Source organism: Penicillium malachiteum, assembly GCF_028827825.1.
Source record: "Penicillium malachiteum strain IBT 17515 chromosome Unknown utg000005l:1.0-9002435.0:326005.0-9005861.0, whole genome shotgun sequence".
Lineage (NCBI taxonomy): Eukaryota > Fungi > Ascomycota > Eurotiomycetes > Eurotiales > Aspergillaceae > Penicillium > Penicillium malachiteum.
This window is the reverse complement of record NW_026643099.1, coordinates 7,002,311-7,019,169: the sequence shown is the minus strand read 5'-3', so window position 1 is coordinate 7,019,169 and position 16,859 is coordinate 7,002,311. Positions and strand designations below refer to the sequence as shown.

At 46.7% G+C, this 16,859-nt stretch overlaps 7 protein-coding genes across 7 annotated transcripts; 4 read left to right on the top strand and 3 right to left on the bottom strand.

The window, feature by feature from the left end:
- Positions 1-1,626: 1,626 nt before the first annotated feature.
- Positions 1,627-2,013, bottom strand: N7483_012603 (uncharacterized protein; the record flags this gene model as incomplete). The annotated part of the gene is made up of 1 exon (XM_057096030.1): positions 1,627-2,013. One exon carries the CDS (start codon positions 2,011-2,013, stop codon positions 1,627-1,629), a length of 387 nt encoding a protein of 128 aa, XP_056942001.1.
- A 4,477-nt stretch (positions 2,014-6,490) lies between these two features.
- On the top strand, positions 6,491-7,381 carry N7483_012602 (uncharacterized protein; the record flags this gene model as incomplete). Its single annotated transcript, XM_057096029.1, has 1 exon — positions 6,491-7,381. One exon carries the CDS (start codon positions 6,491-6,493, stop codon positions 7,379-7,381), a length of 891 nt encoding a protein of 296 aa, XP_056942000.1.
- A 964-nt stretch (positions 7,382-8,345) lies between these two features.
- Positions 8,346-9,700, top strand: N7483_012601 (MFS general substrate transporter; the record flags this gene model as incomplete). The annotated part of the gene is made up of 3 exons (XM_057096028.1): positions 8,346-8,681; positions 8,745-9,134; positions 9,188-9,700. The coding sequence occupies 3 exons, from the start codon at positions 8,346-8,348 to the stop codon at positions 9,698-9,700; spliced, it is 1,239 nt and encodes a 412-aa protein (XP_056941999.1).
- A 32-nt stretch (positions 9,701-9,732) lies between these two features.
- N7483_012600 (uncharacterized protein) lies at positions 9,733-10,191 on the top strand (the record flags this gene model as incomplete). The annotated part of the gene is made up of 1 exon (XM_057096027.1): positions 9,733-10,191. The coding sequence occupies one exon, from the start codon at positions 9,733-9,735 to the stop codon at positions 10,189-10,191; it is 459 nt and encodes a 152-aa protein (XP_056941998.1).
- A 379-nt stretch (positions 10,192-10,570) lies between these two features.
- On the bottom strand, positions 10,571-11,260 carry N7483_012599 (uncharacterized protein; the record flags this gene model as incomplete). Its single annotated transcript, XM_057096026.1, has 1 exon — positions 10,571-11,260. The coding sequence occupies one exon, from the start codon at positions 11,258-11,260 to the stop codon at positions 10,571-10,573; it is 690 nt and encodes a 229-aa protein (XP_056941997.1).
- Positions 11,261-12,370: 1,110 nt separating this feature from the next.
- Positions 12,371-13,051, bottom strand: N7483_012598 (uncharacterized protein; the record flags this gene model as incomplete). Its single annotated transcript, XM_057096025.1, has 1 exon — positions 12,371-13,051. The coding sequence occupies one exon, from the start codon at positions 13,049-13,051 to the stop codon at positions 12,371-12,373; it is 681 nt and encodes a 226-aa protein (XP_056941996.1).
- Positions 13,052-15,793: 2,742 nt separating this feature from the next.
- Positions 15,794-16,078, top strand: N7483_012597 (uncharacterized protein; the record flags this gene model as incomplete). Its single annotated transcript, XM_057096024.1, has 1 exon — positions 15,794-16,078. One exon carries the CDS (start codon positions 15,794-15,796, stop codon positions 16,076-16,078), a length of 285 nt encoding a protein of 94 aa, XP_056941995.1.
- Between the last annotated feature and the right edge of the window lie 781 nt (positions 16,079-16,859).

Sequence of the window (16,859 nt, the reverse complement as noted above, 5' to 3'; positions counted from 1 at the left end):
TCCGTTTCGCATCAAAGTCGAGACCGCTCCTCTATAAAGCCTCTTCAAAACCGAAAAACAACCCACATCCAAAGGTTGTAAAAGATGAGAAGCATGAGGAGGCATACAGATTGCGATGATTTGGTTTTCTTCACAAATTTGGTCAAATTCAGGGGTTAAATGACTCCCATGACCATCAAGGACTAATAAGCAATATTTTCCCACTCTTATCCTAATGTTTGGGATAAAATGATATTTTAACCACCATAAACCAATTGTATTGGTAGTCCAGCCATTTTCGCTTATAGTCAAACGAGCTCCTTTTTGATTTAAAAGGAGATAAGGGCGTAGATGCTCTGGAAACTTTTTTCCCTTAAAAATAAAAAGCGGCGGGAGAACACTTCCAGAAGCTCTAATACACTCAATCGAAGTCACCCAGTCACGATTTCCAGCTTGTAAAAGAGCTCTTTTCCCATGGTATTCCGCTGAAGTGATAATCTTTTGTGTTGCGCCAATACCCATCGCAAAACCAGACTCATCAAAGTTGAAGATATCGTCTGAAGCGATACCCCACTTTTCTATCGTCCTTTGAACCAAATCAAACCATGGTTTAATGATTCGAGGGTCTTCTGAAAGAGCTCTCTGATAATCGTATCTACGAGAGAGGCGAGTAGAGAGATTTGGGCGTCGTTTGATAAATTCAGCAGGCCAATGTTTACCCACAGTAGAGGGTGTAGTTTTTCGGGCATCAAGTAGAAGATTAGCCATATCTCGCAACATAGGCAAAGTAAGAGCTGCCCCTCTAGAATCCATATCCAGTAGCCATTTTTCAATCGATCCCTCCTCAGCTTCGGTAAAAATAAAGCGATTGTGTCGCTTTTCAGTAGCAGATTCGCGCCCATTGATCCGGGCCTTCAAAGTTGAGACAGGTATCTCAAAAGATCGTGCAGCAGCGGCAGCAGAGGGATACTTGCCATCTTTTATAGCTTTTATAGCTAATAAAAGGCGACCCTCCTGCTCCGTCAACTTTTTTTTTTTATCAGAGCGCTGGGGGGGGCATTATTGTGATGGTTAAAAAAGAGGTGTTGTTATTGAAGTGTATTTTTGGTGGGGTCGCTCGCGCAACCGGGTCGCCCGCGCAACCGGACTTCACGTTAGTAAAAAAGTGTGCTCCCCTTACCGGTACCCGAGAATAGATGCACGATTATGTCAGCCTCAAGTGGCGCATCCCCAGAGTCTCGACTAACAGGATTTAGTGTCTAGACGCCATCAGTCTCTGTGCTGATGCAAGCGCTATCTTGGTGGCGCGGGGAAAAGTGAGGAATATCCTGCATCACTTTCTCCATTCTCCACGAATCAGGACCCTAAATTACCCCACGGAGATTGTAAATAGCCCACAAATTACGGTATACGTGTACATGTCCAGGAGGGTGATTTCAATCAAAACTCGACTGCTCATTGTTGGGTCTATAATATCATTATCACTCCAATTGAGAACCAGGAACAATTATTCTAAAAAAAGGTTCTTTTTCAAGGCTTCGCTCATAATAAAACGCTCCATGTACATGCACGTATAAATCATCCACCTCTCGTCCGGGGCCAGCCCAGCCGAAACACAGCAGTCCTCAGTCTCTGCAATGACCAGCATCACCTCAATTCGCCCATTCCATCACAAGTAACCTGATAAGATCCGTACCGCCGTGTCAGCGCGGGGATCTGACATGTCCCTGTATTGCTACTGGAGCCCGTAATGTCGGAGGTTGTCTCGGTCGCATCACACATGGTATTATCGAAAAACTCGATTTGACACCCCTCTGACACCTGATTTAATCGATATGCTGAGGCAACACTATGCAAGTCTGCACGGCAGCCTGTGCTACCAATGCCAGTATGAAGATCACCGGTTTGATTGCATTGAATTGTTGGGAAAAGATCGAATGACCATTCCAAGGACCACTGGAGATCTCGTTTTTGGAGAGGAGAGGCCGAGGCCGTAGCGAGGAAAAGGACTAAAGCGGGGAGATATGATCGCATCGCGACAGTAATTGTGCTTGTAAGAGAAAAATATTTTCTAGGTTTGTTGTTAGTATAAAGCAGAATAGACTGAGAGATCGATAAGATACTGTCAACATACCGGTTGTTCAACCCGTGGAGAAGACTAAGTATGAATTAAAAATCAGGGTCTCACAACAAAGAATCATCTCAGGTCCTGGAAGGCTTTTAAGTACAACTTGTTTCAACGACGATCACCCAACGCCAAGAATAGTGGCTGTCCCTGCAGGTGTACGTATACTCTGTCTTGGCAGCGGTCCCTGTGCTGAACCAACGGGAAACTCCGTAGCACTGCATGATCCCTCGTTTTGATCCACTCTTCAGTCCAGCCACGGGAGCAACCAGTCAAAAATCAGGGTGGTTAGGAGTCCCGGGGGGGGACGCCGATATGCATTCCACAGTGACTTCATTCCAATCAGTTGACAAACGACGATCACTCCAGTTAAGGAGAAGGGAGTGGAGCAAGTAAGATAGATCGCTCTTCTTACGTAGAGGTACGCGGCTTGGCTATCTCTTATTGGTGGATTTCCTTGGTCCAATATGTCATTATCTAAGCATATGCAGATCTACCAGTTGGCGCGATATCACTGAAGTTTGGAAGCTATTCAATTATACTTCCAGGGTTGTAAGGATCCAAAGCTATTTAATGTGGCTATATGATGTCTGATTCAGAGGATTCTAAATGTATAGCGTCTTAGGTCACCAATCATGTATTTACAGTGAGGGTATTGCCGGTCCTACCTGTCTCCTCAAGTATGAATTCCTCAAGTTCACTTCACTTTGTCCTTTAGTCTGAATAGCATCAAAATTGTATCGCACCATTAGGTATTTGTCTATTAAAAACATCAAACTAATATTGCATCATTTGAGTGCGGATCGCATCATCTCAGGTCTATAAATTCTTTCCTTCCACCCTTCTTCTTCTTCTTCTTCTTCTTCTTCCCCCTTCTCCTTCCACCACATTCACAATATTCTGTGCTTCTTAATCACTCCTCCACCCCAGGCCTTACACACATCTCCCATCAAGAGGCTTGGGGGGTAGGCCCATCAGTCTTGACAGTCAACCTCATGTTCATGTAAGTGAACGGTTTAGTAGATCCGCTTTCAAGGTTCGTACCACTTCACCCCTCCTATTCTATACCTAAGATATGACTAACATCTTATTTTTATACTAGAACTCATTTTGACCATCACAATATCAACCTTTCTGTTTCTCATCTATGTAACTGATCGATGTTGGGCGCGGCTGGCATTCTGGAACATCAGCCTCCGGGGCTTTTTCTTTGTTGTGGTAAGCATAAAGCTTCAACCCCGTGTGACTCTCTTTGTACGACAGGACTAATGTTTTGTTCAACTTAGGCTTATCATTCCCTCAATCAATCACAACTTATGAAATGTCAAAACAAATTCCCGCCTTGAATTTGGTTGTCCTTATATTCAACCTGATACTGTATTCAACCCCATGCTATTTTCAAACTGATGCCACATTCAAACTGATGCTACACTCAACCTCATGCCCAAAAACCCAGGTTGTCAGAGGCAGTGCAATCAACACTCGAGGATCAAAGACGCAAGGTCAGGGTAGAGCTCCATATCATGATCCCAGCAAAGGAGACTGGAACTTGAAGGTCGGGGCTTCTACAAAAGTCACATTGGGGAGCCCTCCCAGCTTGAGGTATACCGAGGGAGGTCTGGACACAATAAGTCTCTCAATGGAAGCTGGAATCTGAAGTTTCGGGGGCCCCATCGAAAATTGCCATCGGGGAGCCCTCCCAGTTTGAGGTATACCGGCGGAGGTCTGCGCACACTAAGCATTTCAATGGAAGCTGGAACTTGAAGGTCGGGGGCTTTTACAAGAATCAAATTGGCGAGCCCTTCCAGCTTGAGGTATGGCAGGAAGCCATGAAATGGAAGTTGGAACTTGAAGTCCTGGGGGCCCCATCGAAAAATGCCATCGGAGAGCCCTCCCAGCTTGGAGTATGGTGGTTGGCTTTGGTGTCCTTATCAAGTGACCTACCATGATCCAAGCAAAGAAGCTGGAATTTGAGACTCTGGCGACCTCTTCGAAAAATGACTTTTCTTGCCTGTAGAACTTGTCAACATTTCCGAGATTCAAGTTCCAGATATTTCAGACTCAGATAGAAAAAAAATCTATGTATCTATGCCAGTGTTACTCAATACGTGCAAAGTACCTCTCAACCTTTGGAAGGTAAAGTTAACTCAAGTACCAGTAGCAGCAGCGAGCCATATCACAAAAGACTATGAACTTGAACTCCAAGTTGAATCTTTGATTGAAAAGTAGTTCCAAGGTTGAAGTTTCCCCCTAGCAATAACTCAAGTGCGTGAATTTATTGTGTATCATGGATGATCCTATACTACTGACACTGGCACGACTGATTGGTATGTATGCATGCAGCATACATCATCATGCTCTGTATTTCTAATTTTCAGGACTTCGAATCAACTGCACATGGATGTGGTAAAATTTCAACAGAACTTATGTATGATGAATCCTAAGATGTACTAATTCCCCAGTACTACTATGTAGTAGGTAAACAAGTCATCACGCCGCGCTTCGCGCGGCACTGTCAGTAGAGTAGCGAGCATTTGAAATTGGGAGAGGTATGTCCTCAGCACGTGAGTGCTTGGCCAGACATCTGGATGTGTCTACCCCCTCTCAGACAGAGATTTTCACATACTGAAGTACAGGGCTCAGTCCAGATGTCCGAGTCAGTAGCATCTACAGGTGAGTGATGAGCTACACCTCTTTGTATGTAAGTACCTACAGCACTGGTTATTTACATGGTTGCCTACTAGTTTACCTACATGTTTACCTGGAGGGGAAGACTCGGAGATAGCTAAAGCGAGAGATAGCTGAATTAAGAGGGGTATACCTACTACGTTCAGATGGAATATAGAAAAGAAAAATCCAGTCTATTGTTAAATCTGGGTATTCTGCCAGACGGTGAGGAAACTTGAAAAACCACTGCAACCCAAGTAGGAAAAGAGGTCTACATTTGAAAGCCGAGGCCTTGAGCAGACTAGTACTGAGGATATGCACACGACTATTCTAGTTGTTTTGATTGGAATTATTTTAATTGGCTGCAGGTCTACTACGAGTAGTAGAGCACAGGAAACCTGAAAAATATAAGGGTTCAAATGTTAGAAAATGACCTCAACCTTCACATCTATGGAACCGGCCCACTCCTAGTGCTAGCGGAACGAGATCGGGGCATCGGGAAAAGCCGCTAAACCTCAGGCTGGAGAACAGTGCGTGGGGGACTGGGGACTTATTTTTCTTGAGTTTGAATACGGCTAATTTAAGCAATTCCCTTTCACTCAAGTACTAAAAGTAGAATAGCTTCCAGTTAGGCCTTGATAATGAAGATTGTATGATACTAAGAGGATACCTTTCCCGGTCCATTCAAGTTGACGATGAATTTAAATTGACACTGATAGGTCTTGCATGATATTTTAAGTCAGAACTTCAAATTTTCAGTTTACAAACTCGTACCCATATAGTATAGCATAACCGAACCAGGAGACCTTAGCAGTGGACAGTAAGGATGCCAATATCCAGATGTCTCAGCGACCCACTTGACAGCACAGATCGGCCTGTCGATCTTATCTGAGTTGGAGAGTGTGCATCGCGATGACCTAAGTGTAAACAAGCCACCAACCTTCGCGCTAAATTGGAGATATTCAGTCAATGTCATAGCAACGACGTGATTTTAGAATCAGATTGGTCAGCTGCAGAGACGGGGGATATGGAAATGCATGTAACAACTTGATTTGGTTCCGTGCATATTCAGCCTTCATTCGCCTTTTGGACCATAGTCTAGACTAAGAGCCCTGTCGCATCTGATTCGTATTGAGAGACCTCAAGAATTTCACATTAGTCGAAGTGTGCAGCTGATACGGAGTAGTTCAGCGGAATTTATGCTAGTGCCCGAGTTAGCGTCGTTGTCACCTTGTTTGTGATTCATTTCAAGTTTGACCTAACTACATTGCTGGCTTTCAAGGGGCTAGGTCGGACTTCTTCAGCCCCATTTATGATCTTTGGATTCTTTCTCCCCTCAGATTTTGAGAAGTACTAAAGCGCTTGAGAAACCCCTCCGTATGATGGAGTGGCGAGCCACAGTAACATCAGCTCAGCAAACGCAAAACGCAAAGCCATCTGTGTTATGCGCACTGGGCGGCTTCAAGATGTCTAGACAACTATCTTCTACAAGGTTAGTATGCAGGTGGCCGTTTTAAGCCTGAACATGGGTTGGAACACGCAGGACTCTCTCAATTACGGCTGAGGCTAGTGATCGCGGCGATTCGCGGGGGTATCTTCTCGGGAAGCGCGGTTCAGGCCAAATATATCTCCCACTTTCTATTTACCTGGACAGTTTTCCCGGTTCAAACACTTGCATTCATCCTGATTTCGTCCTCCTCGAAAATAAACCCTTCCAAGATGAAGAGAGTCCTCTCCACAGCAGATGTGCCACAACAGTTTCTGCAAGCTGCCTATCTTGTGGGTCACGTTCCACTAAAGGCGCTGGAAGCCGACCCCCGCGTTTCCTATATGCTCTATATCCCCCCAGCGCATTACGACAGCGACACGAATTCCAGAAAGCTCCCTCTATTAGTCTGGATTCACGGGACTCGGCGCCGACTCGGCGCTCTGGAGGATGGAGATCTCGTCGCATTCGCAAACTCAACACCATGCGCTATTCTCGCTCCGATCTTCCCCGCGGGACTTGACGGGCCAAATGATCTGGACTCCTACAAACTACTACGATCCACGACCTTTCGGTCGGATCTCGCACTGTTATCCATGCTGGATGAGATTTCACCACGGTGGCCTGGAATTGCCACCGACAAAGTGTTCATGCTCGGGTTTTCAGGTGGTGGCCAATTCGTCCACCGATTTCTCTATTTGCACCCCGAGCGATTACTAGCTGTTAGTGTTGGTGCACCTGGTCGCGCGACCGTGTTGGATGAGAGATATCAATGGCCTCTGGGCATTGCGGATGTCCAGAAGCTATTTGCTCGAACAATCAACAAAGAGCTTATCCGCGATGTTGCCGTTCAGCTGGCTGTTGGCGACGAGGATAATGAAGTGCATGGTGGTAATGATTTCTGGACATGGCTTCAGAAGGTTCAAGGGAAGGAGTCCGATACGACGAGACAGATTACAAACCAAGGAAGACTACAAGTAGTACGACATCTGCACGCTGCTTGGGCATCGGATGATATTAATTGTCAATTGGATGTTGTGCCAGGAGCTGCTCATGAAGCCGGGAAAATACGACCATCTCAGCTGCAATTTTTGGGATACTTGATGCAGGTTGCTATTGAATGATAGGTATTCCGAAACTGAGGGCGGACGATTTGAAGGTCCTAAGCTTTGGAGGACCTTAATATAGCTCAATTTGATCTGTTTGATATTTAATGCAACGTGATACTTCAAGTTGGCAATGATCAATGCCGTTCCTTTCAACAAGAATTAATACACCACAAAATCGGTACAAACCACTGGTCGTGTCAAGCTCTTTCTAGTGGTTTGGATAGTCATACGACAAGATCACATGGTATATCGAGCACAGACTCATAAAAGCTAGCTTAATCTCAAGGATTTCTAGAGTCGAGCAAAACAGCACCACTCACCAGCGATACTGATAAAATGAAATGGCATCGAGATAAGATAAGCTTATCGCCGCGTGATCTCCATGTGCCGAAGACCCGAAATGCTGAGTCATGCATGCCTGTACCGGGCGCGGAACCGGCCTATCAAGCATTGACGGCCGTTTACCTGGGCTAACTCACGGCAATCTCGATAAAAAACGGCATGTCATGCCGGTTCAGGCCGCCGCTAGATTCAACGGAGTAAAGGGATCCTCAAAAATGACCCACGGGGTCTGGCCGAGTCCCAATCTTTGTGTACAAATTGATAATTGAGCCAATGAAGGGTCTTGAAAACTCTGAAAACAAGCAGAGCAAATGGTCATAGGAAACACTTATCTCCATTGTCCCCACTCGAGATGCATTACAGTTCATCAAAGCTCTTATGCTTGTGTATTCCTGGGCACAAAATACTTGCTATGAGGCGTATAAAGCCACATGGGTCCCCGGTGGTACTAATCTCGATCATGTCCAGATCTAAACTCGCGTGCTCCTGAAATCATCTAACAGCCATTCCTGTTGTTTACATTCGAGCTCTACACCTAGTATAGAGTCTTGCCTTCAGAGAATTCCAACCAGATAACTCAACTTCGGAACGACTGTCTACACTTTGATGTGCAGCGCTCATGTCGAAAGAACACACCATGGACGGGAGTCGATCTCGCTCGAACTCGACGACCAGTACAGAAACCGACTATAATTCAACATCCAGAACCCAGTCTCGAAGAGCAAGTCTCACAGGATCAATCAAGTCCAAAATCAACACAAATGACCTGCACTTAACATACTCAGGATCATATCCGGATGACACCGTTGCATATCGCACGGGGCATACCCCGACGGAGAGCATGGACCAAGACACCGAAATAACCGAGGGTGACTTGAACCGCAGGGAAGTCAACTTGGAATCAGGACCAGCTGCGGGGCAAAGCTTGGAAAAGTCCAAAACGGGGAGATCTACATTGGCGAATTCTAAATTGGTTGGTTCTCTATCATGCATACTTTACGTATCAATCTCAAATTACTAATTATTCCATGCACAGATTACATGGGATGGCCCATATGATCCGACCAATCCTAAGAACTGGTCTAGCACGAAGAAATGGTCGGCGGTTATTATGGTCTCGCTGTTTACTTTCATTTCACCAGTATCCAGTAGTATGGTCGCGCCGGCTTTGGATGCTCTGAAGGCGGACTTGGAAATATCAAACACTATTGTGCTCCAATTGACGATGTCGATTTTTATTCTCGCATATGCCGTCGGACCTCTTTTCCTGGGCCCTATGTCGGAGGTTTATGGTCGAGTGATTGTACTCCAGCTGGCGAACCTGTGGTTCCTGGCATTCAACATCGGATGTGGATTTGCCAAGACAACAACACAAATGATCATCTGTCGATTCCTAGCTGGACTAGGTGGTAGTGCCCCACTAGCAGTGAGTATTGAACCAACTATATTCATACCATTCACCTTCTGACAGAATTCTAGATTGGTGGCGGTGTACTATCTGATTGTTTCCTCCCTGAACAACGAGGCAAGAGTCTAGCAATGTACAGTCTTGCTCCAATGCTCGGACCTGCCCTCGGACCCATTGCTGGAGGGTTCATCGCCGAGAAAGTTACCTGGCGCTGGGTATTCTGGTCTGTCTCGATCGCAGACGCCCTCATCCAACTTGCCGGCCTCTTCTTCCTCCGCGAGACCTACGCTCCCAAGCTCCTCGGCGACCGCGCAAGACGTCTAACCAAAGAAACTGGGGAGGCGCACCACACAGAAGCGGAGCTCACCAAGATCCCATTCAAACAGAAGATGGCCACTTCTCTGGTTCGACCATTCCGACTCCTTCTCACCCAACCAATCGTCCAAGTCTTAGCAATCTACATGGCATACATCTACGGTCTCATGTACCTGATGTTATCCACATTCCCGGATCTCTGGACCAGCGCAGAATACTACAACGAATCCAGCGGCATCGGCGGATTAAACTACATTTCCTCGGTCTAGGTTTCTGGCTCGGCTCACAAATCTGTGCACCAATGATCGATCGAATCTACCGTCGTCTTAAAGCACGAAACAATAATATCGGACGACCAGAGTTCCGAATCCCACTGATGAGTCTTGCTGCGATCCTCCTTCCAGCTGGATTATTTATCTACGGCTGGACAGCCCAGAAACGCTGTCACTGGATTGCGCCGAATATCGGTGCCGCTATCTTTGGCATGGGTACTATTATTGCGTTCCAGTGTATTCAAACTTATATGGTTGACACTTATACTCGATACGCTGCTAGTGCGTTGGCTGCGGGTGCGTTTTTGCGTTCGCTTGCTGGATTCGGGTTCCCGCTTTTTGCGCCGGCGATGTATGATGCTTTGCATTACGGTTGGGGAAACAGTGTTTTGGCGTTTGTTTCTCTTGCGATTGGAGTTCCGGCTCCGATCTTCTTGTGGAAATTTGGAGAGAAGTTGCGGAAGAAGAGTCCTTATGCGGCTGGTTAATGGTGGAGTGCCATTTCATATCACTGTTGAGAGTTTGGGGTTATTCAACCCTCAATCCTGCTACCCTGGTGGTAGATTGGTGTTTTAGCGTTGCATTATAAACAGATACCTGTGCATACATTTTGGCCTGGTGCTAAAGTGAAGATGTTGTATAATTAAAACACTTAGCTTAGTACTAATAGTGAAATTTTTATTATTCCCAACCTTGGCCAGCCCTAGATATTGAATACTGAATTACATTTATGCCAAGATCCCAACTTGTACCGGACAAGAAGATAGCAGAGATAAAAGTTGAGAAAATTATGGAGATGAACAAAAGGATAACGAGAAATCAACCCGAAACAAGATGGGAGAGATGCACAAGACCAGAACTCATACCTCAAATACCACATAGATGAACTCGACGCAGATGTTCCTCCAGGTTATCCTTGCGGTTATACGGCTTTCTACATCGTGGATCCGGGCACTCGAAAGAATTAGGAAAGATATGCTGCGTTTCAACATGGCGCTTCAACTCGAATTTCCGTCCAAACGCACCCGTGTACCTACATCCTTTCCACTCGCATCGAAACCCACTATGAAGGAACCTTTCTGCTGCCGTGGGCAGGTGCACCGCACTGGAACTTCGGCGATGGATTCGATGAGCGTCTCCGATTGGGGGAGCGGGTTCTACGGGAGGAGCTCGCTGGAGATATGGTGGGCTGTAGTTTGGATTTTGAGGTCTTGTTTGGGGACGGGTAATGGTGCCGTACCCCGTATCGCGTGGATGGTACGAAGGGTGGTTGTATTCTGGGGAGTGGTGGTCATAATATGCCCCGTCGCCCATAGGACTGGTTCGGAAATCCGGTGGGCAGGTCCCCGGAGTTACGGGGAATGCGGGGTTCATGGATTGGGTTTCCGATGGCATCGGGAGGGTAAACAGATCTCTGTTTGAGACTGGAGGACATTCGAGATCCTCTGCAGGGAAGGTTGGAGATGTCTCATGTGTGTAGACAGGGTAATCAGATTGGTGAGGTGTTCTACCCATCCAGGCGTCTGGCACATCGTATGGGAAGCTGTTGGAGGTCATGGTTGACGCTGAGATGGTATCAAGCAGGAAGCTTGCACCCTCTTGAACGGGTAAGCTAAGAGCTGGCACAAGAGCTAAGCTCTTGATTGAACGTCACACTGTAAAACTGAGTCATGAACGAGCGGAATAAAAGTTTGGTTTCGATCCTGAATAAACACGGGGATTTATAGGTAAACACGAGGCTCTCACTCTCCCCCTTGATGCAAGCTGCAGACAAGCAACGTAAAAGATCTTCAATATCCATAGGGCAAAGGGGTGTCTCGCCCCAGAATTTTAATAGAACCAATCATCGCCGCTTCAAATCGAAAAGAACAAATGAGATTGGATATGAAGTTCCCCTTGCGCGTGAAGCATATCATTGCCACGTGCTTGAGATGCGTAGGACTGTGATGATGCACCACAATAGCAACACCTAACTGAGTGATGATCGACAGCCCTGGAGGTAAGCTATGTCCTCCCCGACCCCCCCGGATCAACTTTTTAGGATCGAATTCACCAGCCCTGGAATGTGATGAAACAAAGTTGCAGGATAAGGTACCAAAGTCAAGTTCTCGGCCTCGGCTAGGCCAGGTACAGCGTGGTATTGCACATGGGGCCCGACCTTCTTCCAAGGTCTCACGGCTGCACGACCGAATTGGGAGCTGTCGAGTGACCTTGATCGTCTGGAATGTTAGTTCTAACTAACCAATCGGGGATGCGTATCATATTTTGGCACGCGTCGGGGATCGAATAGGTTCAATCCGGTGTCCCTACGTATGATGAGAAGCTAGCTCAGATAGCTCTTGAGGCTCTAACGACGGGGGAGCTCCGAGCTTGGTGTCCGCAGGAAAATCCCCAGACTGTAATCGAGGATCTTTTCCCCATGAACATCGAAAGTCAAATGATGAGACGCAGGTATCTGCAGCTGGATTAAATTATTTTTTTTGACATGAATCTATTTTTAAAAACAGGAAATCATCATTCTGGACATTCTCGAGGCAGAGTGCATGAAACAAACCAAAGCAGAGACTTGAGAGACGGGATCCAACAGTTGAATGTGCCAGTAGATCAACAGGAGAAGTGAAGTGAATATCGCGATCAATAAAGGTGCTCCTAAGCAATCGGTATGCTCTAAACCTTCCAGCCATGGATATTGCGTTGGTGACTCTTTAGGTTATCCTCTCTATTGCATGACACGCTGCATCCTGAGGCCGGGCATTTGTATGATTTCGGTAACTGATGCAAAGTCCGTATATGGCGCTGTAATTCCGTGTTGCGTCCAAAGCTTCCTGGATATCGACAGCCTGGCCAGTCACACTCGAACCTGTCGGTACGGGATGACTTTCTTGTTTGAGGCAACCTCGCATTTGGTTCCGCAGTGGTATGAGTGACATGATCCTGTGTCGCGTGTTGCGCGTGTGCCTTGGCTTCACTCGTCGGTCTGTTTGTATCAAATGGTGGACGCTGAGCTCGAAGCGGCGCGAGGCTATACTCATCGTGTCTCTCATAAGCTGATCCGGTTCCATTTATTTCTCTCGAGGTGGCCGGATCACCTCTGGAAGGAATTATACGATGATCGACGGTGCGGCTTTGTGGAGCGATTGGCGGATACTCTGGCATAAGGTGCATCCGTGGATCTAAGATGCCGAAGGAGGCAGGTGCGCTCTCAAGTTGCCAGTCCGGAATGGTTTGCGTCGGCAGGACTGCGAAACTACTCCCAGATGAGTGCCAAGTGGACTGAAAGTATTGGTCTTCTGTCTCATCCAAACTCTCCGGCGTGGAATAGCCAAGAGTTTGCCTTGGAAACGACATGATTCAAGTGATCTGAGACTCCGGGGTATTCCAACCCCAAGGTGATTGGAGAGGACTTACAAGGAGAACCAGGAGAAGCCTAAAAGTACTGTCACTGCTATCGTGAGATTTGGGTATCCCAGAGGATAGCTATAGCATGTCAGCAACTAAGCGTTTGAGCTCTGCTCCTTGGATCCCTGGAATAATCAACTCTAATGGACACACTAAACGGTCCTACTATGGATAATGAGTATTTATACCCAAAGAGACAACATCAAACCTTTCAATCAGAATGAGAGTACTCAGGTTGCTTTGCTGGGCGAAAACCGTGCCTAATCATTTTTAATGTATGCAGACACATTTCAAGTCAAGACTGCTCTCGGTACATCCTCTGAATGTCCCAGCTATAAGCTGCGCCCCAATATAATATTCAAACCAATGAAGACAAGATTCCATACACCTTAGCTCTGATCTCTGCTCCTATAATAACACATTGTGACAGAAAACAGGAGAGGATTCATGCATGTGGCCGCCCGCCCCCACAATCACAATGGGATTATGGCCAATAGAAGCCTCGGGAATAAATGTGAAAAGCCCTGGAGTCCCAAAGTGAATGACAGAGCATCAGAGCCTAGGAGGGAAAGGTTTGTCTCAGCCGTACCTGATGCATGATGAGCGATACGCCATATGCACAGATGAGCCAATGATGACACTGACCTGGATAAGTCGACACCTTGGAAGCCTGATCAGGTACAAATAGTCCAAGGATATACCCAGTACCTAAACTAGGATTTCATTAAACCCAGCCAATATCCTCCGGCTTCATACAGGATCCTCAGATTTATCTGATCAGAATGCCGTTGAAAACCAGGTGCGAGGAACTTATCGAGTGGTCACCCAACCCACTGGCGATAGTCGATCATTCGTACCCGGGTGAACAGTAATAAGTATCCACGGACCACGACACATCCACACCGCTCCTGGGCACCACCAATTTGAACATGTAAATCTTTTTGATATTTTATCGGCGCTTCCTATTCAGCCCGAGCGCAGATCTCTACAGGCTGGTGTCAGACCCTCTGTCAGATACTCTTCACCGCATCATCTTGAGATCGTTAAACGTCGCATGAACCTCCCGTCCGGATGTCCGATCATGCATGTATACTATACCAATTTAGGTATTGATATTCTCACCCATTAATCAGGAACACAGAATGTCATAAATCTGTTCATTCTCGAGTCATGTTCCAGGTTTTTGACAGGGCATCAACGAGCCCACCTGTGGAAATAGCCTCCTCACAGACCTCTCGTATGTTGACGAAAGCTGTAAATGCTCATGCCACAATGGGTTGGATGCTTTGTTGGCACTGCCTGCCAACATGTATTTTCTAGACCGACTTCCAGCGTTACTTCCTCCGGAGCCCATGATCCACCTCACTCCATATGGTTAAAGGTCAAAATTATGGCAAATGAGCAAATGGGTTGTTGTCTGCGCTGGTACCTAACCTGCTTCCGGAAGTACCTAGGTATGTTTTGTATGTCCGGCTCTTCTCAGGGTATGTATACAGCACCGCGGTCGGTTTTTTGATATCGAGGATTCATGGAGGTCCTAGAATAAAATTAGAGTCAGGCGATATGCAACAAATAAATTATATGCGGACGCAGTGTTACTGAGGCTCCTAATACCTAGTGCCTTGGTACTTCTGCGCTTCCATATCAGAGTTTGAGACACCACAGCGGAAAGTTTATCCGACCTCGGCGCAATTACTTGGATCAATGCTCGCGCACCTGTATTGAGGCATAAATGCATAGCAAGACGGTATTGGTCCTCAATTGAGAGGGAGTAGCGACACTTGCTGCCGTGACTCGAAGACTCGTACCCAAGAACAGAAGCTGCCAACTTGAATCAAGCGGGGAGTAACTACTAGGTATCATGAAGCCAAATTGTGTTTCCCATGATCAGTATGGCACTGGGAAATTTTATATTCCTGGATGACATGCGGTAGTATCCGCATCCATATGGAGGACTCCCAGTCGAGGGCAGATGCTACTCGGGGACTCGGAGCAGCCCATGTCAGAAATGAGCATCAATAAAGCTCTGAAGTGTAGAATATATCTCTGATCTTGGAGTCACCGGCTCAGGGCTTTGTGAGCAATTTCGTCTCAAACCTTGGAATTTCTGGCCATTGCTAGCTTGTGCTTTGGGAACAATATGATGCAGGTAGCCTTGCTGTAATGGTCATCGCCAACTCATCGGACGGGAGTAAAATGATCGAGAGGTAAACTTCTATAGAGTTAGATATATTCATGAAAACTGGAATATGCAGGCGTAGAATGGGCAAAAGGTGAACTTATATAGAGAGCTGGATTCAGTAACCTTCGAAGTATATTGAAATGCGTGTGCCGACGCAGGTGTGTGGTGTACGCACCGCGTGCTCGGGCAACGCACAGTATGGACTCTTTTTGAAACCCCCCATACTCGGTAGAATTGATGGCCTCGGAGCCTGGACTACCTGCGATGCCTGCAATCAGGTAGAATCAGTTAATTTGATTCACATGTGACGCTGAACTTATACAAACATTTAGAATCAGTGAAGGGGTGGTGATCTTGAGTCCCTGATCCTGCGTGTTCATTGGCCGATATCTCCAGGCAGCGAACGCACCTACACTATAAAATAAAATATTTCGTATTTCCACGAGCTTTCCCTCCTTCGTATCTCCACGCGTCCTACCCCCAGACATTTTTTTTTTTGATCTGCAAAAATGTCCTCCTCCTCAAAGACTCGTCCTGCTGGGGTGCGTAAGCACCGATACAATCTTCGACCGCGCCCCGTGCGCCCCGTGCGCCCCGTGTGCCCTGTGCGCCCTGTGCGCCCCGTTGCCCCTGCCCCCGCCGCTGCTGCATTTGGCCCCTGGGGGAAGTCTTGCACCAAGTGCAAGAAGTTCAAGCCGTGGAGCGAGTTCGTCCACAAGGTCGACCCGCGCAAGGTGACGGCACAGTGCCACACTTGCCGGGAGATCTCCAACCGCTGCCACGCCAAAAACTAGGGTGGAGTATGCTGAGGTTGCTCACTTGGTAAGTATAAGTCTCACATCTTATTCACCTCACATTCACGTTTCTTCAGCCTCATTGTTTCATTTGCTAACTTATTGCTACAGTTAACGTTCCCGACCTGTCACATCGGTCTCTTGGTCTTGATGAACCGGAACCATCACCTTTCTACCCCGACCTGTCACATCGGCTTCTTGGTCTTGATGAACCGAAACCATCACCACCGTTAACAAGTGAGCGCCTCATGCATCCCCCTCAGAAGAGGCCTGTCTGTCTGTTTTGTTTTGGTTTTTTTTGTTTGGATTCGGCAGGAGTTTGTCGCCTTCGGGCTCCCTGATCTTTGAATTCCTTTTTTGTTTTCTTTTGGCGACTTCTTATGTCGCTTTCTCATCTTTATTTCTTTCTTTCTTTCAGTTTCAATTGAGCGGGTGTTGGTGTTCCAGCGTCCTTTCTTGGTTTCTGCTTTCTTTCTCTTTCTGGCTTCTTTTTCCTTCTTTTTTCTTTTTCCTTCTCATTTCTCACGTTTAGATTTAGTTAGATAGTATCCTCTCTCTTTGTACTCCGTAGTCTATAGCCTTGTAACCTGGTAAGTTCCTAGACCTATGCACGTATTAAGTAAGAGCTTTTAATATGGGTAAACTTGAACTATGAATCGTGCGCACATGATACTCGGATGCTATGCACCTAGGCATATGTAGCGACTCTCACTGCAGATACCCTCCAGGGCTATCTATGATTTTTGTCCCACACAACCAGTTAGAGGCTCATGGATCGATT